General features: G+C 47.3%; 2 protein-coding genes across 2 annotated transcripts; one reads left to right on the top strand and one right to left on the bottom strand.

Annotated features, from left to right (window-relative positions):
• The first annotated feature begins 5925 nt into the window (after nt 1–5925).
• OASL (2'-5'-oligoadenylate synthetase like) lies at nt 5926–22313 on the top strand. The gene is made up of 6 exons (XM_086348322.1): nt 5926–6331; nt 11643–11934; nt 13359–13534; nt 16587–16828; nt 20558–20705; nt 21301–22313. The coding sequence occupies exons 1-6, from the start codon at nt 6140–6142 to the stop codon at nt 21307–21309; spliced, it is 1059 nt and encodes a 352-aa protein (XP_086204448.1). The 5' UTR covers nt 5926–6139; the 3' UTR covers nt 21310–22313.
• LOC147355613 (histone H2B type 2-E-like) lies at nt 12616–12996 on the bottom strand. Its single transcript, XM_086348323.1, has one exon. The coding sequence runs from the start codon at nt 12994–12996 to the stop codon at nt 12616–12618; it is 381 nt and encodes a 126-aa protein (XP_086204449.1).
• Nucleotides 22314–23880: the final 1567 nt, after the last annotated feature.

The raw sequence follows: 23880 nt of genomic DNA, 5'->3' as shown, positions 1-23880 counted from the left end.
AAAAGAAAACCCTTCTTTATGTATCTTCCTCCTTCCCAAGACCTAGCCCACACCCTTTCTAACCACTATCTCTTCCCTCACCCCCATAGAAATGTGCTCAACTGGGTGGCATTTTGACAAACCATAAAATCAACACACAATCTGAGACAGACTGGGACCTGGGACACTTTGCCCCAGTGCTCGCACCTGGACACACCCCTCCTCAGGCAACAAAATACAACGAAACTGCAGAGGACTAAATATTACTGCCTGTGGGTGCAGTTGGGGCAAACGCTGGACCCAAAAGATCAAAGACCCAACTGCCACTTTTGAGGAGCCTGGAGCCAAAAAACAAGGTGTAGGGAGCAAAAACAGGGTACTTCCCATTCCACCCCACTACCCCTGCACACACCACCACCAGAGGGGTGGGCAAAACACCTAAGCCACCCCTCTGGCCCGACCCCTGGACACACCCCTACACTCACCCCATGTAAGGAAGAAACCCGCCCATCCCCCTTGGGGAGGAGTGAGCCAGGGAACCTGCTGGTGTTAATTTGTTCTCCCTCACCACCCCCACCCCGCAGGTTCGATCCCTGGCTTGAGAAGATCCCCTGGAGAAGGAAATGGCTACCCACTCCAGTATTCATGCCTGGAGAATCCCATGGACAGAGGAGCCTGGTGGGCTATGTAGTCCATGGGGTCACAAAGAGTGACGTGACTGAGGTGACAACACGCATGCACAAGGACATATCTATTCTATATTTGGGCTCCAAAATCACTGCAGATGGTGACTGCAGCCATGAAATTAAAAGACGCTTGCTCCTTGGAAGGAAAGTTATGACCAACCAAGACAGCATATTAAAAAGCAGAGACATTACTTTGCCAACAAAGGTCCGTCTAGTCAAAACTATAGTTTTTCCAGTAGTCATGTATGGATGTGAGAGTTGAACTATAAAGAAAGCTGAGCATCGAAGAATTGATGCTTTTGAACTGCGGTGTTGGAGAAGACTCTTGAGAGTCCCTTGGACTGCAAGGAGATCCAACCAGTCCATCCTAAAGGAAATCAACCCTGAAAAGTCATTGGAAGGACTGATGCTGAAGCTGAAACTCCAATACTTTGGCTACCCAATGTGAAGAACTGACTTATTGGAAAAGCCCCTGATGCTGGGAAAGATTGAAGGCAGGAGGACATGGGAATGACAGAGGATGAGATGGTTGGATGGTATCACCAACTCAATGGCCATGAGTTTGAGCAAGCTCCAGGAGTTGGTGATGGACAGGGAAGCTTGGCATGCTTCCATGGGGTCAAAAAGAGTCAGACATGACTGAGCAACTGAACTGAACTGATATCTATTCTACAGCACAGAAAGTGAAAGTGAAGTCACTTAGTCGTGTCCGACTCTTTGTGACCCTATGGACTGTAGTCTACCAGGCTCCTCTGTCCATTGAATTCTCCAGGCAAGAATTCTGGAGTGGTTTGTCAGGCCCTCCTCCAGGGGATCTTCCCAGCCCAGGGACTGATCCCACGTCTCCTCCATCTAAAGCATTGAAAGTGGATTCTTTACCCACTGAGTCACCGGGAAAGCCCTTTAAATGGAGTATAATCCATAAAACTATTGAATCACTTTGTTGTATACCTGAAGCCAATACAGCACTGTAAATCAATTATATTTCCCCCCAAAATTTTTTAACTAAGATGTCAAGTCTGAATGTTCACTGCTTGAATAACTTTTCTATTTTGCCTTGAGCCTCATTATCTGTCATTATAAACATTGGACAAATGTTTAGAATCTCATTTTATTGTTGACTACCCTTTGCAAAACTGCTCTTGTCTTTTAAACCATTGTAATATAGGAATGTTTAAGGACCAAGCACCACCAGACTCTGGAAATCTGGATATGTTAAGAATTTATGTAATTAAAAATGTGATTCTCTCCATTTGGGGTTAGCCAGTTGGAACGTTTACACTGAAATGTGTCATGATTGAGGGTTTTCATTTTATTTGTCCACAAACGGTATTTAAGACACTAAACAGACTTTACCTCACCACTTCATCCAGTTCACATCCTGTCTTTCTCCATCTTTCACAACAAAGTTCTTGAAAGGGTTATCTCCACTCCTGGTGTTCATGCCCCTCACCCAACCTACTACTCAACACACCACCCGCCCCCCCCCCCCCGCCCCCCAGCCTGGCCTCTGCTCCCAGCTCTCCCTACACTTGAACCATCATGATCACCAGCAGCCTCTTGGGTGCATCTCAAGCCTAGATTCCTGAACTCACCAGAAACATTAAGCAATATGGACACCTTTTTGAAGCTCTCTGGCTTAAACAGTTACCCTTCTAGACCTCCCTGCTTTCCATTCCTCCTTGTACCTTCCTCCCTTTGTTTTTGTTTGTTTTTCATTTGGGGTAGAGTTGCTTTACAATATTGTGTTGGTTTCTGCTGTACAACAAAGTGAATCAGCTATATGTATACATATATCCCTCACTGTTGACTCTCCCTCCCACCCTCCCACCACCCGCACCCATTCCTCCCATCTAGGTCATCGCAGAGCACAGAGCTGAGCTCCCTGTGTTATTCAGCAGGTTCCTACTAGCTATCTGTTTTACACATGGTAGTGTATGTATAACCCAGTCCAGTACTCTTGCCTGGAAAATCCCATGGACAGAGAAGCCTGGTAGGCTGTAGTCCATGAGGTCACTAAGAGTCAGACATGACTGAGCGACTTCACTTTCACTTTTCACTTTCATGCATTGGAGAAGGAAATGGCAACCCACTCCAGTGTTCTTGCCTAGAGAATCCCAGGGACGGGGGAGCCTGGTGGGCTGCCGTCTCTGGGGTCGCACAGAGTCGGACACGACTGAAGTGACTTAGCAGCAGCAGCAGTGTATGTATGTCAGGCCCAATCTCCCAATTCATTCCCCTCTTCTACCACTGCCCCCAGCCATGCCCACAGGTCTGTTCTCTACCTCTGGGTCTCTGCTCCTGCCCTGTCTCTATTCCTTCACCCATTACCCAGGTACCCCAACCAAAAGGATGATAGCCATCCTGTCTTCTCCCTCACCTCCTACCAGTAGTCACCAAATCCTGTCCTCCCTTCTTTCAACATAGACCTAGAACCCCATCCCTTCTCCCACCTCCAGTGCTTCCAGTTGAGTCCAGGACACCTTCCCTAACACCTGGGCCACAGTTGAGCATCCTGACATGTCTGTCTACCTTTGCCCCCTGCAACCCACCCTCCCTGCAGAAGCAGCCAGGCCAATCTACCCAGAGTGGTAACCTTTCCTCTGGTCACTCATCTGATTTGCCACTGCCCTCAGGACACAGTCACAGATTTGCCTGACATTTGACCCAGTGGATCACTTTCTGTTTCCCAGAACAACGTCTCTACTTGGCTATCAAGATACACTCCTGATTTTCCTTCCACCTCCTTCGATACGCCTCATTCTTGTTTCCTGGATGCTTGCATTTCTCCAATCTATTAATATTAGTAAGTGTTTCAGGGCTCAGTCTTTAGTCCTTTTCTCATCTTGTTCTGTACTCACTGCCTTGGTGAAGTCATCCTGACTCATGGCTTTAAATATGTCTTCGCTGTGTGCGTGTGCTTAGTCATTCATTGTGTCCAACTCTTTGCAACGCTATGGACTGTAGCCCGCCAAGCTCCTCCGTCCATGGGATTCTCCTGGCAAGGATACTGGAGTGGATTGCCATTTCCTTCTCCAGGGAATCTTCTCAATCCAGGGATTGAACCTGCATCTCCTGCATTGCAGGCAGATTCTTTACTGACTGAGCCTCCAGGGAAGCCCCTGTGATGTCTGGGATTCACTTCCAAATAATACAAGAGGGGAGATGGGGACATCATTCAAAAAAGACTGTCTCTAGATTGGGACTTCTCTGGAGGCCCAGCAATTAAGACTCTGTGCTTCCACTGCAGAGGTTCTATTCCTGATTGGGAAATTAAGATCCTGCAAGCCACATGGCCACACACACACACACGCACACACACGCACACACACACAAATAGGCAGAAGACCTGAATAAACATAAAAAATTGTCTATAGGCTGATAATTGTTGAAGGGGTTCCCTGGTGGCTCAGATGGTAAAGTCTGCCTTCAATGGGGGAGACCCAAGTTCGATCCCCGGGTTGGGAAGATCCCCTGGAGAAGGAAATGGCAACCCACTCCAGTATTCTTGCCTGGAGAACCCCAGGGACAGAGGAGCCTGGAGGGTTACAGCCCATAGGGTCGCAAAGAGTTGAACACAACTGAGCAACTTCACTTTCACTTTGATAATTGTTGAAATGGGAGGTGACACATAGGTATTCATTATATTCTACTTTTGTTCATGTTTGAAATTTTCCATAAGAAAAATAAATAATACCACATCTCCCTCCCTTTCACTCCTAATATTCTGATCCAAGCCACCACATCTCTTGTTTGGACTGTTGCAGTAACTTCTTAATGAATTCCTGCTTCTGCTCTCACCACCTCTCCCACCCTCCACTTTTAATCTAATCCTCCCACCGGGAGCCAATGTGATTCTGTTAAAAGTCCAACCATGTCCCTCTTCTGCTTGGAACTCCTCCATGGTTCCCCATTTCATTCAGTGTGAAAGCTAGTTGCTCAGTCATGTCTGACTCTTTGCCACCCTTTGAACTGTGGCCCGCCAGGTTCCTCTGTCCATGGGATTTCCCAGACAAGAATACAGGAGTGGGTAGCCATTCCCGTCTCCAGGGGATCTTTCTGACCCAGGTATCAAAGCTGGCTCTCCTGCATTACAGGCGATTCTTTATCATCTGAGCCACCAGGGAAGCCCATTTCATTCAGAGTAAAAGCCAGAGTGTTAGCAGTCTTCAAGATCCTACACAATTTGCCCCCAACTCTGTACCACTCAAACCTCATCCCCTCCCACTTTCCCCCCTTGATCATCCCATTTCCATCACACTGCTATTCTTCACACCCACTAGGCACACTACTACCACAGGGCCTTTGTACTTGCTGCTCCTTCTCCCATTATTTCCTCCGACGTACATACAGCTCACTCTTTGCCTCCTTCATGTTTTGCTCAAATATTTGCTTTTCAGAACTTCCCTAACCACCTTACTTGAGACTGACCTCCCAAATACCATCACCCCTCACTGTCCACACATGTGGAATAGAAGATGGTTTAGTTGCTAAGTCATGTCCGACTCTTGTGATCCCCGTGAACTGTAGCCCACCAGGCTCTTCCATCCATGGACTTTCCCAGGCATGAATACTGGAGTGGGTTGCCATTCCTCCTCCAGGGGATCTTCCCAACTCAGAGATCGAACCCATGTCGCCTGCATTTGCAGGCGGGTTCTTTACCATTGAGCCACCTGGGAAGCCTCACTAGATGTATAGTAAATGAATAATAATACTTGCATTTATTTTTTGCTTTTGGCCACGAGGCATGTGGAATCCTAGCTGCCCAGCTAGGGATCAAACCCATGCCCTCTGCATTGGAAGCACAGAGTCTCGACCACTGGACTGCCAGGGAAGTCCAATATGTACATGTACTTAATACTTTCTCTTCTAAATGATCTCAGGCTTAATCCACACACCCTATGGGACAGGTATTATTCCTAAACCCATTTTAAGGATTATTTATGTGAAGGTCAGAGAGGTTAAGAGTCTGACAAAGGGCAGACTGGAGTTCCAGAGTTTGTGCTGGGGACCCTAGAATTCCCACGCTTCAGTTCAACCTAGAGCAAGTCCCTGCTCTTTGTCAGCCTGTTTTGGATGACAACATAGGGGGATGGGATTGGTGGATACCATCCAGCTGGAGGAGTTGCCTCTTCCAGGGCCATCCTCAAGCCAATGTCAGTTTGCAACTTATAAAAAGAAAACTAACAGTTGAGACACGAAACTTGCCACAGGAAGGGTGACTGAAAGCCACACCCATTAAGGCGGCACCTGACCTTCCAGTCATCACTCAGTGTCTGGGGTGCACCAGCCACAGTACACAGCCTCAATAAAGAGGGGCCCCAGGTCAGCCGGACACCCCTGGTTTCCTGTCCACTCTGGTGCTTTATTCCACAGGGTACTGGAGAGGAGTGTCCTTAAAGAAGGGTGAGTGTGCCAGCAGATAGGTAGGTGCATAGCTGCATACCTAGCCGCCAGTGGTACTCTCAAGACAGATGGCAGTATCCCTGGAGCTGTTTGATACCCCAGCTTCTAGGCTGAACTCCTTTGTGGCTCAGTGCCAGGATAACATCAAGGAGTGGAAAGAAGACGTGGTGAAGGCTGTGCAGTCCTTGGAGAAGTTCCTGAAGAAGCAGCGCTTCCGGGGGGACCATGGGCTGGACCAGAAGGTGCTGAAGGTGATCCAGGTGAGACTGGTCCCCTCCATTTCCCAGCCAGGGCTGGGCAAAATCCAACCCGTGGGTCCATGTCTCTGAGGATGCTAGGGACCTCTTGCCTCATTATCCCTAGTCCATGCTACTGACATCTCAAGACACAGCATCCCGACACACTGCTGCCTCGAGCGGAGCAAGTTGAGTAAGGAAGCTAATAATAGTGCACATTTTGGGTGCACGTGCCTAAGCCCTTCAAGTGTACTGCCTCTAATTTGTACACCCTCTGAAGTGTGCACTCGTCTTCCCAGTTTACAGATGAGCACAATGCAAACTCAGTGACTTAAGATCTGTAATGGCTAAATGCAATGCAAGGTCTCTGGTTGAATCTTGGTGTGAATGGACCATCCGTAGAATATAATTTGGGAACAACTGGGGAAATTTCAGCATGGCCAGAATATTAGATTTTATATGTATATATATGGGAATTTTTTTTTGAAGTGTAATAGTTTTGTGGTTGTGGGGGCAAATGTTCTCTTTTGTTGGACATAAATGCTAAAGTATTTATGGACAATGGTCCTTAGTTTCTGTAATTTATTTTATTATTATTATTTTTTAAGATTTTTGGATGCGGACCATTTTTAAAGTCTTGAATTTGCTACAATATTGCTTCTGTTTTGTTTTGGTTTTTTGGTCTCGAGACTTAGTTCCAGACCAGGGATTGAACCTACATGCCCTGTGTTGGAAGGTGATGTCTTAACCACTGGACAGTCAGGGAAGTCCCGTAAATTACTTTAAAGTGGCTTAGTTGAAGCAAACATGGCAAGTTTAGACTTGTTGAATCTGACGGGGCGGAGGTATAAATGTTCTTTGTTTTCTCTTTCTATTTTTATGTTTACAATTTTTGATAAAGGAAAGTTTTTTTGTTGTTGTTGTTTTTAAATGGAAGATCAGGGAGATGAGGACTCACCGAAGGTCACACAGCTGGTGGTGAAGCTGGGATTTCTTACTCCACTCTGGGCTGCCCCCACTGAGCTTTTTTACCCCCAAACCCTTTCAGGAGCTGCCTCTCGTCACCTCTGGTCCTAACTAGGGTAATACTCCAAGCGGATCAAAACTAGAAAGGTGTGATGAGAAAAATGACTTTTGAAGTGTGATGAGGAAAAACAAAAAAACAATTTTCTTTTTCTGAGTTGCTGCCTAGGCGCCTTACAGTATGATGATCCTGCTAACACCAAAAGTCCAGAGTCTGGACCTTTAGATAAATTTTGGGCACCCTGCAAGTTTATGCTTTGTTTCTCCTGGTGGAACCTTTTAAAATAACCAGTTATTGGGCTTCACCAGTGGTCTGGTGGTTAAGACTCTGAACTCCTACTGCAGGGAACACAGATTCGATTCCTGGTCAGAGAAATTCCATAAGCCACGCAATGCAGCCAAAATAAATAATGAAAATTTTTAAAAGTTTTTTCTAATATAGAGTCAAGATGGATTTTTTAAATTATAAAATAAAATAACCACTTCAAAGTTAAGCCTGCGAAACGTTAGTAACCTCTGCCCCAATCACCTTGTAAGAACTAGGTGCTTTCTACCCTGCTAAATTGTGACCTGGGGAGAAGGCCTGCTCTCTCCCCAGTTCACTGAGTCCCCTTGCTTCTGGGATCTGTAGTAATAAGCCTTTTTTAAAATTAATTTTTAATGAATTTTTATTGGAGTATGGTTGCTTTAGAATGTTAGTTTCCGCTGTACAGCAAAGGGACGCAGTTGTTTGTTTTTCCTCATCACACTTCAAAAGTCATTTTGAAGACACAGTTTCAGTATACAGTATACTCTACTCAGTGCTCTGTGGTGACCTAAATGGGAAGGAAATGTCAAACGGAGTGGAGTAGAGCTCCCTGAGCTGTACAGTAGGTCCTCATTAGTTATCTGTTTGTGTAAGTAATAAATCTTATGACTCCACTTCCTTTGTATGGGTATACTGAAACTGTGTCTTTCCTCCAAATGGCCCCGTGAGTTTCATTACCCTACAGGGGAGCTTGCTGGGGCAGCTACCTGCCCGTATGGATGGCTTGTGCCACCTCATTCATCAGGTAAAAATCTACATATTCTTAAATTTATTTATCTATTTTATTTTTGGCTGCACTGGGGATTTTGCTATTGCACCAGGGCTTTCTCTAGTTGTGCTGCATGGACCTCTCAACCACAGTGGCCTGTCAGGTTGCAGAGCACAGGCTCTAGGCACTCAGGCTTCAGCAATGGTGGCACAGGGGCTCAGTTGCCCCACTGCATAGGGGATCTTCCTGGACTAGGGATCAAACCGGTGTCCCCTACATTGCAAGGCAGATTCTTAACCACTGGACTACTAGGGAAACCCTGCTGCTGCTGCTGCTGCCAAGTCGCTTCAGTTGTGTCCGACTCTGCGACCCCATAGACTCACAGAGTCTATCCCCCACTAGCTCCCCCGTCCCTGGGATTCTCCAGGCAAGAACACTGGAGTGGGTTGCCATTTCCTTCTCCAATACATGAAAGTGAAAAGTGCAAGTGAAGTCGTTCAGTCGTGTCCGACTCTTAGTGACCCCATGGACTGCAGCCTGCCAGGCTCCTCCGTCCATGGGATTTTCCAGGCAAGAGTACTGGAGTGGGTTGCCATTGCCTTCTCCAAGGGAAACCCTACATGTTCTTAATTCAATCCACCAGCTTCAGCTTCCCAAAATGAAAGGTCCTGGAGGCAGACAGTCTCAGCCAATCCTTCCTGTAAACACTAAGGAAACTGAGGCACAGAGAGGGTGAGAAACTTTCCACGTTCACACAGCAAGCTGGTGGTACAGGCAAGACTAGCACTAGGACTCCTGACTCGAAGCTCAGTGCTCTAGTTCTGCCTTTAGGAGCAGTTGCTTGAGGGAAGGATCTAGAAGCTGCAGGCCCATGTTACTTTTTAACTCTCATCCCCAACACCCAGAGCCTGAAGCCGTGCGATTTAGAAATGAGACACCACACATTCTGACACGAGGCGTGGGCTTGACTCTTGGCTTCTTCCCTCACTAGCCGGGTGAACTTAGAGTCACAGTCTTGTCTCTCAAACCCTCCATCTCAGTCTTCTTCTGTGTAATTGGGATGACATCACCAGCATCGCAGTGCAGGTGGGGGGCAAGTGTTCCCCAGTGGCTCAGTGGTAAAGAATCTGCCTGCCAATACAGGAGACTCTGGTTCCATCTCTGGGTCAGGAAGATCCCCTGGAGGAGGAAATGGCAACCCACTCCAGCATTTTTTTTTATATATATAATTTTATTTATTTATTTTTGGCCATGCTCTGTCTGGGTCTTCGTTGCTGCATGGGCTTTCCTCTGGTTGTGGATATCAGGGGCTACTCTCCATTGCAATGTAGTTTTCTCATTGTGGTGTCATCTCTTGTTGCAGAGCACAGGCTGCATGGCACACCAGCTTCAGTAGCTGTGGCACGAGGGCTCGGTAGTTGCAGCTCCTGGGCTGCAGAGCACAGGCTCAACAGTTGTGGCACGTGCGGTTAGTTGCTCTGTGGCATGTGGGATCTTCCCGGACCAGGAATTGAACCTGTGTCTCCTGAATTAGCAGATGGATGCTTTACCACTGGTCCATCAGGGAAAGCCCCCACTCCAGTATTCTTGCCTGGAGAATCTCCATGGACAGAGGAACCTGGTGGGCTGTAGTCTATGGGGTCCTAAAGAGTCGGACACAACTGAGCGACTGAGCACACACCCACACCATCATCATCATCTCTCCCTCGTCAACCAGATAGAATGGTGCAGGCTAAATGATTAGTCAATGTTCAAAAACAAAAGCATTGTTATCAACTTTTGCTCGAGCTTTCTTCTGGGCCTGGAGCACCAGTATGACTCCTCCCAGACCAAAGTCACCCCACCCCACCAACCCTGAGAATGGCATGGGGCAAGTGAGTGGGACGGAAGGATGTCTCAAACATGAGTTTTGACGGCAGGAAGTGGTATTAACCCAGCCCTCAAATCCTGCCTGCAACCTTCTCCAATCTTGAAATTAATAAATAATAGAGACACCCAAAGAGCAACGGCTATTGAGAAATTAGCACTTTATTTGGGCTTTAAACCCTCTTCCCTCCCATGAAAATCTGGTGAGCTGTGCTGGCCCATATGAGTGAATGCTTATCCTTGGGTTGGAATAGGTTTAGACTGGAGCAAATCATACAGCCTGCTCTAGAATGTTCTTCCCTCTCTGCCCGTATCTTCCCACTGGGAAAGGTAGGAAGGGCACAGCCTTCAAGGGGTTGTGGCTTTCTTCGGCACACCGAGTGCCATCCACAATGCTCTCACATGGGGCAGAAAGGCTGACTCTGAATGCAGGTGGAGAAAGAAAAATGGAAAAGGAAAAGGAGGACTTCCCTGGAGGTCCAGTGGTTAAGACTCCCACGCTTCCAATGCAAGGGTTGTGGGTTTGATTCCTGGATTCCTGGATGGGGAACTAAAATCCTGCATGCCACATGGTGAGGCCAAAAACAAAGGAAGAGGAAAATAAAGATGGCAGACTTCTCTTCCACAGAAAGCAGGGCCTGGCACGAAGACTTGGGTCACTGGAAATAAAGAGGCAGAAGAACCACACCCTGTGTTCTGACCCTCTGTCTGACTGTGACCATGACTCCTGGTTATGAGTCCATGGCAAATCAGTTAACCCCCAATTGCCTCCTTTTTTTCATCTGTACAATGGGGATAATTATCCTAGTCCCTCCACCTCAACTGGGCGCTTTCCTGATGGCTCAGCAGGTAAAGACTCCACCTGCAATGCAGGAGACACAGGAGACTTAGGTTTGATCCCTGGGTTGGGACGATATCCTGGGGATGGAAAATGGCAACCCACTCCAGTATTCTTGCCTGGAGAATCCCATGGACAGAGAACCGGGTGGGTTATACAGTCCACAGTGTCCCAAAGGGTCAGACACGACTGCAGTGACTTTGCACACACACACAGAGCACAGAATTATTCAGACCTGCCCCTCCCACCCTCCAGAACCCTCCAACTGCCACCCTGTAGAGGACGATGGTTTCCTTGGAGTGGGGATCGCTCTTGCAGATAAGGCTGAGTCTCAGAAGCAAGGCAGTGGAGTAAGTAAGAAACATGGGTTGTGGAGTCCGGCTGCCTGGGTTTGACACATCCACTGTGTGACCCTGGGTGAGCGGCTTGCCGTCTTGACCTCTCCACTTTCCTCCCCTATAAAGAGGTGATGTGGGTACTCCCCACCCATCGGTGAGGCAGGTAGCGATGAACGGGATCATCCGTGGAAGAGCCCTAGGGATTCCCTGGTCCCAGCAGTGGCCTTGGGGTGATGGGACTCTGTGTTCCACAGGTGGGCTCCTTCGGGAATGGCACGGTGCTCAGGAACCACGCGGAGGTGGAGCTGGTGATGTTCCTGAGCGGTTTTAGCAGCTTCCAGGAGGAAGCCAGCAACCACAATCACCACGAGCATGTTCTGAGCATGCTCTGTGAAAAGCTCACGGATTGCCCGGATCTGCTTCACCTCCAGCCCCAGAACCTGAGGCTGGTCCACAGAGTCACCTCTGCTGTCGCCTTTGCCATTCAGACCTGGGAGATGGAAGAGCAAGTCACTGTCACCATTGTGCCGGCCTACAGGGTCCTGAGTAAGGGAAAGCCCACCTGACTCACACACCTGCCCTCCCCAGGGGGAGGACCCACAGCTCCTTCACCTCTCCTTTGTGGCCACGTGCAGACGCCTGCATGCACCCATTCAACCCACATCCCGTGCTGGGTGCTGGGCGACTGAAATGCCTGGGACTGACTCAGCTCTGGCTATCCTTGTGGTTTAATGGGGCAAACAGATTTATCAAGGAATCACGCAGATAAATATATGATTGGAGAGGAAGGGAGAGTCAAGGAAGGGAAAGCATTAGAGCAACTCCTGGGGTGACTCTGGAACACTTACCCTGGGGGTGGTTGTTTCCCCACGCTACATATAATAGTTTGCGTCGGCTAAACCCGAATTTCCAATCTATCCCTACCCCACCCATCTGTCTCCCTCTTTGGCAACACAGGTCTGTTCTCTATATCTATAAATCTGTTTCTGCAAAACTCACTTTTCATTCTCCAGAAGGACAGTCAAGAAGGCAAGCCTTTAGTCTTTCAAGCTATGTGGTTCCAGGCTTCCCTGGAAAGTGAAAGTGAAGTCGGTCAGTCGCGTCCGACTCTTAGCGACCCCATGGACTACAGCCCACCAGGCCCTCCATCCATGGGATTTTCCAGGCAAGAGTACTGGAGTGGGGTGCCATTGCCTTCTCCGTTAACAGCGGCTAGGCATATTATATTTACTTGTAGCTGGTATACTTGGTGACAGCCTTAGTGCCCTCGGACACGGCACGCTTGGCCAGCTCCCCAGGTAGCAGCAAGCGCACGGCGGTCTGGATCTCCCTGGATGTGATAGTCGAGCACTTGTTGTAATGCGCCAGGGGCGATGCCTCGCCAGCGATGCGCTCGAAAATGTCGTTGAGGAAGGCGTTCATGATTCCCACGGCCTTGGACGAGATGCCGGTGTCCGGATGGACTTGCTTCAGCACCTTGTACACGTACACGGAGTAGCTCTCCTTGCAGCTGCGCTTGCGCTTCTTGCCGTCCTTCTTCTGGGCCTTGGTCACAGCTTTTTTATAGCCCTTTTTAGGGGCAGGGGCAGACTTAGCCGATTTAGGCATGTCTATAATGACAACACCCAACAACACAGAAAGATCTTGAAAGGCTTCCCTGGAGAGATACTCAAATGAATTAGCAGTCTCCTGAGAGCTTCCCCACTGGCTCAGCGGTAAAGAATCCGCCTGCCAATAGAGGAGACGTGAATTCGACCCCTGGGTCAAGAAGATCCCCTGGAGGAGGAAATGGCAATCCACTCCAGTATTCTTGCCTGGGAAATTCCATGGACAGAGGAGCCTGGCAGACTATAGTCTACGGCGTCACTAGAAGTCGGACATGACTTAACGACTAAACAACAAAAACCCTAGAGGACTTATTAGCAACTGGGGTTTTCTAAGCCCTCACTGTCTCCCCTTTGCCTCCTCAGGGCCTTCTGTTCCCAACTTTCAGCCCTCCCCAGAGGTCTATGTGAGACTGATTAAGGCCTGCCATACTCTTGGATACTTCTCCCCATCCTTCAGCGAGCTGCAGAGAAACTTCGTGAAATACAAGCCAACCAAGCTGAAGAGCCTCCTGCGGCTGGTAAAACACTGGTACCTCGAGGTGAGGAGACTGCCTGATGGGGGCAAGAGCAGAAGATGGGGGAGGGAGGAGAAGAAAAGGCAGGAACCAGACTTGTCATCAGGGGGATACTGTGAGGAGGGGCAACGGTCGTGGGGAGGGAGAGGATTTAGTTAGTTACCTGTTTTATGACAAGCTACTTTTTAGATTTCACATAGGATGTCTGCATGGTACCAAGGGTATTTCCAAATACCCAGATGAGCAGAGTCATCTCCGCTTATGAAAGGAAGACTCAGAAACAAACAAAAAATGAGAAAGAAAAAAAATGATTTCTTATTTTAAAAAAATTGGTAAGAGTCAGAGTTTAGACTGGTTTAACCAAAAAAGAAAAAAATACCAAAAAAGAAAAAAATACCAAAAAAGAAAAAAATAGTATTTAAAGATAAAAATCAAGATACTATGAAAGTTTGTTTACATTAGTATGTGTATGTGGGAAAATAGCATTTCCTTACATAGTTATCACCTCAACAAAGGTTGTGATGTATCTTCAGATATTAGCAACACCGAAGTCAAGAAGGAAATTGGTTTTTTTGGCCAGTCAGTCACTTAAACAGGAAATGATCCAAAGTTTTGTGGATTTGAAGAGATGGAACTCAAAAGAATGATCTGTTTGTTTTGTTTGTTTGGCTAAGTGTACAAAGTGTTTTCTTCCTGAATACGTCATGCACATTTATTGGCAATGTCCACAGAAAAACATACCAGCTTTATTTTCTATAGCCCTTTCTTTGTACAAGTCTCTGCCTCTGAGGGACTTCTCCAGCGGTCCAGTGGTTAAGACTCCATGTTTGCACTGCAGGGGTACTGGGCTCCATCCCTGGTCAGGGAACCACGGTCCCCACACGGCCTAAAAACAAACAGCCTAAAAGACTCTGCCTCTAAGACAAGATGTTGGCTGCATATGGTTTTTGAAAGTTTCTTGACTCAGTATTATTCATTTGATGTTTTCTTTTATTTGAGAATTTTTATTTAACCAAGTGTTACAAGACATGTTGATCAATCCTCAAGGACACAAAGAGTATATGATACGTTAAACAGAACTAGAGTCCTGTGATGCTAAAAAGGTTGTTAGTTCATTTTTATCTGGAGACTATGTAACATCCCAGGAGTTGTCATTTACAATTATGATTCGAAAGTATTTTTTGATTCTTACCAATTCATCCACTGGAGCCAAGGAATGTGTAAGTTAGATTCTCTGGGTTTTATTTGATTTCACAAAATCTTAACTGTAAGAATATCACTGATCTCAGAGATTTCCAAGTTTGTGCATGCTCACACACAAAGTCATTTTTTAAAAAAATTTTTGAGATGTCAGTTGGAATAATTTATCATTTAAGTTTGCACTATGTATAGCCATATACTGAGGGTGAGTGAGTGAGTGAAGTTGCTCAGTCATGTCTGACTCTGTGACCCCATGGACTGTTGCCTACCAGGCTCCTCCATCCATGGGATTTTCCAGGCAAGAATACTGCAGTGTGTTGCCATTTCCTTCTCTAATACTGAGGGTAGGAGATAAAGAAAGAAAGCTTTGTCTCCCCACCGCCACCTCATATAGCCATCAAAAATAGAACATTAACCTGGGTAATTTTTTAGAAATTAGAAGAAATTCTAATTTTTTTCTTTTTGTTTTTTAATTGAGAGTAACAGAAAAACCAACGCTAATGGGCTTAACCAATAAAGAGAGTTATCAGCTCATGTGTGAAAACCTACAACAGTGGAGAGAGCTTCAGGCACCGTTTGGTGAAGGCTCCAGCTCTGTTTCTCTGTAATTCTCTTGTGTGTGCGTGTGTGCTAAGTTGCTTCAGTCATATCTGAGTCTTTGCGACCCCATGGACTGTAGCCCACTAGGCTCCTTTGTCCATGGGATTCTCCAAGCAAGAATACTAGAGTGGGTTGCCATTTCCTCCTCCAGGGGATCTTCCCGACCGAGGGATGGAACCGCATCTCTTATGTCTCCTGCATTGGCAGGCAGGTTCTTTACCACTAGCGCCATCTGGAACAGCTTCTCTCAATATTATATGTCAACTTGGTCCCCAAGCTGGTTTCCCTCATGGTGGCAAAATGGCCGCATCTGTTCCTGCCCTCACATTCACTTAGACTTCTCTTCTTTCAACCACAGAACAAAAGAACTAGATTTGACTCAAATTGAGCCAGCTTAGATCACCAGGCATCTCTTGAACCAATCACTTGGCAAGGGGGAATAGGTTTATCCTCGTGATCCTGTCCAGTCAGGGTCAACCCTGGAGATGAGGATTGGGCCAATCGCATCCAAACAGCATGGCCACTAAACAATGGGGGAGAAAGACATACCTATTAGAGAAGCAACCCCAATGTTCAGTACAGATTCTCAGCTATTACCTAGTCCTGGAGGAGCCTGGCAGGCTACAGTCCACGGGGTCAAAAAGAGTCAGACCCGACTTAGCAACTAAACAGCAATGATAACATAGTCGCCCAACACACACACAAACACATTTTTTTCCTCTTTAGCTAAGAAGATTTTTCTTTAAAAGAAATCTCCCGGAAGCCCAAATAGATTAAAATAGAGTTATTTCGTTTGGGGTGCTGGTGACAGAGCCCAACCTGCTGACTCCCTTTTTTCTCTTTTAAGTGTTTATCTGTTTGGCCGCACCAGCTCTTAGTTGCAGCATGTGGCATCTTTTGCCTTCACTGTGGCATGATCTCTAGTTATGGCATGTGGGATCTAGGTGTCCTGACCAGGGATGGAACCTGGGAGCATGGCATCTTAGCTATTGGACCACCAGGAAAGTCCCTGCTCACTCCCTGGGATACTTCTTCATCCCTCCATTCCAGAAGTTATGTCAAGTACAGTTTGAAACCCACTGGACTCACCCAGTTGCTTAATTTTAAGATGGGGAAACCCAGTTAAGGCCAGAGAGGAAAAGTGACTTGGCCAAGAATACACTGCGGGTAGGTAGCAAAGCTGGGACAAGAACTTGGATTTTTCCAGTTTCGGGTCCAATGTCATCCTTCTAAGGAATCTTGGGGTCTCTCTCTCTCTTCCCATGTCTTTCAATAGTATGTGAAAGCCAAGTGCCCTAGGGCGGAGCTGCCCCCAATGTATGCCCTTGAGCTACTGACCATCTACGCCTGGGAAACGGGTACTGAGGAGAAAGAGCGTTTCAGGTTGGACAAAGGCCTGGTCACTGTGCTGCTGCTGCTCACGAAGTATCAGCGTCTCTGCATCTACTGGACCAAGTACTACACATTGCAGAACCCGGTCATTGAGGACTTTGTCAGAAACCAGCTCAAAGAAAAGAGGTACTGGGTCGTCGCGTGCCAGCCACATCTCAGAGAAAGAGAATTAAGGGAAAGGTGGTATCGAGTTTCCTGGGTGGGCTTTATTTTATATATAAAATCACTATATATAATATATATATTTAAAGATTTGTCTATTTTACGGTTTGGCTGTGCTGAGTTCTGTTGCCGCACATGCGCTTCTCCCACTTGCGGTGAGCGGGGGCTGCCCTCTAGCTGTGGTTCAGAGGCTTCTCGCTGCAGGGGCTTCTCTTAGTCGTGGAGTACTGGCTCTAGGGTGCACGGGCTTCAGTAGCTGTGGCTACTATGGGCTTCACTGTATGTAGAATTTTCCTGGACCAGGGATCGACCCTGTGTCCCCTGCATCGCAAGGCGGATTCTTAACCACTGGACCACCAGGGAAGCCTGGGTGGACTTTATTAAATAGAAAAGCAGATATCTCACCCCGACACAGTTGACATCTCAAGGTGATCACCTTTCAAATCGCCAGGGCCTTAGGGGCTATAAGCCTTTTCCTTATTCCTTGAGCTATCACTCCACTCTACGTTAATCCTCTTGCCCTCAGAAGACCATTTCAGTGCTTTTTCCCAGCATGAGAAACTAAAAAGAACCATGGAGATCCAAGTTAAATCCAAGCTCTGCCGTTTTCTCATCTCTGTGAGCCTCCATTCCTCGTCTATAAAACAGGAGTTGTTGTTGTTGTTGTTGTCCAACTCTTTCGAGACCCCATGGACTATAGCTTACCAGGCTCCTCTGTCCGTTGGATTTCCAAGGCAAGAATACTGGAGTGTTTTGCCATTTCCTTCCCAGCGGATCTTCCCAATCCAGGGATTGACCCCATCTCCTCCATTGGCAGGCAGATTCTTTACTGATGAGCCACCACAGAAGCCCAAAACAGGAGTAATTGGCACCAGCCATGCAGGACTCTTAGGATAGTCAGAGAAAATATACGTGAAGGGCCACTGTATCTAGTCTATGATAGATGCCAGCTAAATGTTCAGTACTGTAACACATGTTGCTTGTGCCCATTTGTATCCCCTGGGCCTTTACCATTTCAGGGAAGGTTGGTTCAACCTCCAGCTTTCGGCACCTGTGTCCCTCTGCCTGTGGGTTTTCAGCTTCCCTTAGTGACTGGTGGGGATTGGTGTGTAAATACCTCAGCTCCCTGCCGTCTCAGATGGAGGGACTCTTTCTGGGTCATGTGTTCTACACTAGTTCTCAGAGTCCAAGCCCCAGCTGCTCACAGGGATAATCACCCTGATGCATATCCTTTATTGGCATCCTTCCTGTCCCTGTCTCACTTTCCCACTTGCTCTTTGGTGCTTCCTGGCACCTCCTTCCAAATAAATGACTTGCACTCAAACCCTCATCTTAGGTTTTGCTCCTGGGAGAACCCAGCCTGAGACAACTCTTTGTACTAGAAGCTTTAGGTCACTGTAAGCAATATCATAAGAATATTTATTGTTCCCTCATGTGAGTGTCCGGAGAAGGCAATGGCACCCCACTCCAGTACTCTTGCCTGGAAAATCCCATGGAAGAGGAGCCTGGAAGGCTGCAGTCCATGGGGTCTCGAAGAGTCGGACACAACTGAGCGACTTCACTTTCACTTTTCATTTTCATGCATTGGAGAAGGAAATGGCAACCCACTCCAGTGTTCTTGCCTGGAGAATCCCAGGGACGGGGGAGTCTGGCGGGCTGCCACCTGTGGGGTGGCACAGAGTCGGACACAACTGAAGCGACTTAGCAGCAGCAGCAGCAGCATGTGAGTATCAGGTCTTTTTTTTTTTTTTTTAACAAGAAAGAGTAACCAGGTCTCCTTATGAAAAGACAATTTATTGTATGGATGCCCAGAATATTGGCCTGGGAAAACCATCAGGACCTGAGGCAAACTAGTATAGACTCCTCTTCTCTGTCATTCCCTCTCATGGCCCATGTGCTCCCTACCCTCTCACTGCCTCTGTTTCTCCATACCTGCCCTGCTCCCCTCTTACTCCAAGGTGATGAGGAACATCCATCATTTCTGGTCCAAACTCCAGAGGGAACTAATTTGATTACTAGGCAGAGGCTCCACATGCCAGCTCACCTGGTGGGTCACTTGGATCAGATGAGTTGAATCCACAGGATGGAGTGGCACTGCTCCCTGACTCCATCAGGCAGGAGCATTTCAGGGAGCCAGGATGCTGGGGGTTGAAAGCATGGAGCCTAAAGTGTCCAGTTCATGTCACTAGCCTGCTAACACATTCTGTCACTTAGATAAAGTCTCAGCTCATGCCTAAGTCAAAAGCTCCTGGGGTACAAGGGCCAGGTCTTAGGACTTCCCTGGTGATCCAGTAGTTAATGCTCCATGCTCCCAATGCAGGGAGCCTGGGTTTGATCCCTGGTCAGGGAACTAGATCCCACAAGTCACAACTAAAAAGACCCCATGTACCGCAGCCAAGATCCTATGTGCCACAATGAAAACTGGCACACCACAACTAAGACCCAGCTCAGCCAAATAAAACAACAGGAAACCACACAAGCGCTAGGGCTTCATCATGGGCTTGACATCCAAGATCTATGGTCACCCCATGCAACCTCAGTCAGCTATTAGACCCCTTCAAGCCAATAGTCTTTAAAATATCTATTCAACAGTCACCTAGAGGAGAGACACTTGGAAGCTCAACCTCCCCTCCGTTGAGGCAGAGGAGATGGATCAGAATCCCATGTTCAGGTTGGGAGAACCTAGGGAGGTCTGTGCCTCAGTTTTCTCATCTGTAAAGTGGGGAGAAATTATCATCATCATCATCACCACCACCACCATCATTGTCGTACCTTAGAGAATTGTTGCAGGGATTAAAATAGGTTACTCAGAGATTGACCCCGTGCCTCAGGAAACATCAGTAAATGGTACCAGCGGTATTGTTATCCTCCAAAGCAATTCAGAAGCTCTAGGTTTGAACTCATTTATGTAGTCTGTTCAGCAAAGTGAAAGCTCTGAACTTAAGAGGCCCACATGCTGGTGTGGTCTGCCTGAGGGACCGCTATTCTTGTTCCATCATGGCTTTGGGGGTCTCAACCTCTGTACACCTCAAAGATTCCTTACAAACACCTAAAATACTCTCCCCAAGAGAAATTTACTTCAAGTATTTATTCATTTATTTCGACCACACTGGGACTTAGTTGTGGCATTTAGTCAGGATCTTCGATGGTAGTTGCTACTTGTGGGATCTTTACCTGCAGCATGCAAGATCTAGTTCCCTGACTGAGGATCGAACCCAGGCCCCCTGCACTGAGAGTGCAGTCTTAGCCACTGGACCACCAGGGAAGTCCTGAGGAATTCTTGGAAACAGAACCCTCTTCATTCTGTTGCTGCTGCTGCTCAGTCACTCAGGCGAGTCTGACTCTTTGTGACCCCACAGACTGTAGCCCCCTAAGGCTCTTCTGTCCAGGTGATTTCCCAGGTAAGAATATTGGAGTGGGTCGCCATTTCCTCCTCCAGGGGATCTTCCTGACCCAGAGATCGAATCCAGGTCTCCTGAGTCTCCTGCATTGGCAGGCGGATTCCTCATCATTGAGCCACCTGGGAAGCCCTCGTCATTCTGTTACTCTCTGGAAATATTTGTGGACCCTCTTGGACTGACAACCCTGGGCTCTGAACACAGCAGATGCTCAGATGATTGCCAAGAAGATTTCTTTCTGGCCTTCAGGCTTCCAAACAAGAAAGAACCTGGGTTCCCTCTCTCTGTGTTGCAGGCCCATCATCTTGGATCCGGCTGACCCCACCTACAATGTGGCAACAGGCTACAGATGGGATATAGTGGCTCAGAGTGCCCGACATTGCCTGAAACAGTCCTGTTGCTATGACAACAATGAGACATGCATCCCCAACTGGAAACTGAAGGTAATGTCTCCTCTCTGGCTGCCAGAGGCTAGAAGTTCAGAATGAGATACTGGTGGCTCAGTGGAAAAGAATCCACCTACCAGTGCAGGAGACACAGGTTTGATCCCTGGGTCCACAAGATCCCCTGGAGAAGGAAATGACAACCCACTCCTGTATTCTTGCCTGGGAAATCCCATGGACAGAGGAGCCTGGTGGGCTTCAATCCATGGGGTCGCAAAGAGTCGAACATGACTTAGCAACCAAACAAAATGTTTGCAGCTGCTGCTGTTGTAAAGACAAGGACAGGTGAAAGGCACTTTTTCTTTTTTAATGTCCATCCACACAACAGAATTTTTTTTAAGATTTTTTTTTAATGTGGACTACTTTTTCAGTCTTTATTGAATTCGTTACAACTGTTGTTTCTGTTTTATGTTTTCAGTTTTTTCTATTACGAGGCATGTGGGATCTTAGTTTCCCAACCAGGGATCGAACCCACACTCCCTGTACTGGAAGGTGAAGTCTTAACCACTGGATCACCAGGGAAATCCCTGAAGGGCACATTTGTCCTCAGACAGCGGAAGGTGGATTTAACCCCTCTCTGTCCTCTCCCTTCCAGTTTGCATGAGACATCAAGGTGACAGTGGAGCAGTGGGGTCGTGTGGATTTCATCATCCAGGTGAACCCCTATGAGTCCATACAGAAGCTTAAAGAGAAGATCCAGTGTAAGCTGGAGTCCTCGGCCCCACAGCGTCTGTCCTTCCAGGAGCCTGGTGGGGAGCGACAGGTCCTCAGGAACATCTCCTCTTTGGCAGATTACAGTATCTTCTCTGACGCTTGCGTCTCTCTGCTGCAGATCGTCTCTCCTGAGATGCAGGTCTTTGTGAAGAATCCCAGCGGTGGGAGCCACACCTATGCCATTTACTCCAGCAGCTTAGTCCTTGACCTGAAGTGTCAGATTGAAGTGAGGGAGGGGCTACTCAGAAAGAAGCAACAGCTAGAGTTCCAAGGCCAAGTCCTGCAGGATGAGTGGAGTTTGGGTTTCTGTGGTGTCTGAGCCAGCACCACCCTCATCCTCTCCAAAAAGACAGCTGAATAGGTTCCATTTCCACCCAGTTAGTCTCTTCTGAAACATCTCCCTGTGCGTTTTTGCTGTTTAATCTAGGTCCCATCGATTTCACCTAACCTTGCCAGTAGAGGGATGACGAGGGATATGAGACTAGGTATGCAAACCAACAATATCCAGAGCATGTTTGACAATAGAATTCTGACCCACAAGCTCTGCAGCCAACAGTCTGGAAGCCGAACCATTCTATCAATTAACTGGAAACCATCAGGATTTGGTCAACAACTACTAGCTTCCCTATTCCCTCCCTTCCAATTTAGGACTGATGAAAGAAATCCAAACAAGCTCCCTAACCAATCATATAGGATGCTCTGCTTCTAATTAGCCCATCTCCAGCTTCCCATGCAAACAACCTCAATCGGGGTATACCTGAAGCCTTCTCTTTATGCCACTATAAAACTGTCTCACTGTCCTCCTTGCCTTGGTGTCTTTGCCAAAGGCAAGGGATGGTGGCTAACTCCCTGGCTATAGCGAGTTGGAAATAAATAAACTTCGTTTGTTCTCTTTTGGGTGGTCTTTGTTTATTTCCACAGGTGCTAAGGCTGTCCTGGGAGTTATAGCCTAAGCATATGAGCCTCTCAACTCTGGAAAGTAAGGACTGTGTGGAAAGTGAGATAGAGATAAGGGAAGTCTGGGAGATGGAGGATGATGTAGTTTTAAAAATCCCCTCAACGTATTTACAAAATAGAAGTAGAGTCATGGATGTAGAAAACAAACTTATGGTTACCACGGGTGAAGGGGGAAAGGGGAGGGATAAACTGGGAGATTGAGACTGACATATACACACTACATATAAAACAGATAACTAATATGAACCTGCTGTATAGCATGGGGAACTCGACTCAATACTCCGTAATAGCCTATTGTTGTTGCAGTTGTTGAGTCGCTAAGTCAAGTACAACTATTTGCAACCCCATGGACTGTAGCCCATCAGGCTTCTCTGTCCATGGGATTTCCCAGGCAAGAATACTGGAATGGGTTCCCATTTCCTTCTCCTGGGGATCTTCCTGACCCAGGGATCAAACCCGTATCTCCTGCATTGGCAGGCGGGTTCTTTACTGCTGAGCCACCAGGGAAGTCCGTATTACCTGGAGATTCTGTTTAAATGCAGGTTCTGATTCAGGTCTAGGCTGAAACCAAGACTATGAATTTCTAACAGGCTCTGGAGTTTGCTGATGCTGCTTGTTCACGGATTATACTGAGAGTAGTAGCAAAGCCCTAGGATATTGAAAGCAATCTGCATTTTAAAAAGTCCCCTACACAACAATGTGAAGCATACAGTTAAATATGGTTAAAATATTATGTTTTATATTATGTGGTCTTCCCTGGTGTCTCAGCAGTAAAGAATCAACCTGCAATGCAGGAGGCGCAAGTTTGATCCCTGAGTTGGAGAGATCCCCTGGAGAAGAAAATGGCAACTCACTCCAGTATTCTTGCCTGGGGACTTCCATGGACATTGGACCAGGCAGTTTATGGGGTCGAAAGAGTCGGACACGACTTAGTAACTAAACAACAAAATATTATGTGACTTTTACCACAGACGTGCTTGCGTGCTTGCTAAGTCGCTTCAGTTGTGTGCCACTCTATGGACTGTAGCCCACCAGGCTCTTCTGTCCATGGAATTCTCCAGTCAAGAATACTGGAATGGGTTGCCAGGCCCTTCTCCAAGGGATCTTCCTGACCCAGGGATTGAACCTTCGTCTCTTATATCTCCTGCACTGGAAGGCAGGTTCTTTACTACTAGCACCACCTTAGAAGCCCCTTGCCCCCTACCCAACCCCGCCACAGACACAAAGGTCCCTAAGTTACTTCTGATGCCCAAATAGACTTCTGAATTTGTAGAATAAGTGGATAAGAATCAAAGTGCATTGGACCAAAATATGGGAACCGATCCTGACTGTCATTAACCCCTTGTGTGACCTTAGGCAATTCCTGCCTGTCTATAGGTCTTATTTTCCTCATCAAGGATAGATCTGTTGATCTCTTAGGCCCTTCCAGCTCTCACGTTTCAGGAAACCCTTCAGGACAATTTAGGACCAATGACGGCCTGAGTCTAAGAACTACAATCCCCAC

Source organism: Bos grunniens, chromosome 17, assembly GCF_055505025.1.
Source record: "Bos grunniens cultivar Pamir isolate PY7600 chromosome 17, Bosgru_T2T1.0, whole genome shotgun sequence".
Taxonomy (NCBI): domain Eukaryota; kingdom Metazoa; phylum Chordata; class Mammalia; order Artiodactyla; family Bovidae; genus Bos; species Bos grunniens.
The sequence above is the reverse complement of the archived record's forward strand: the minus strand, read 5'-3'. Positions and strand labels throughout refer to the sequence as shown.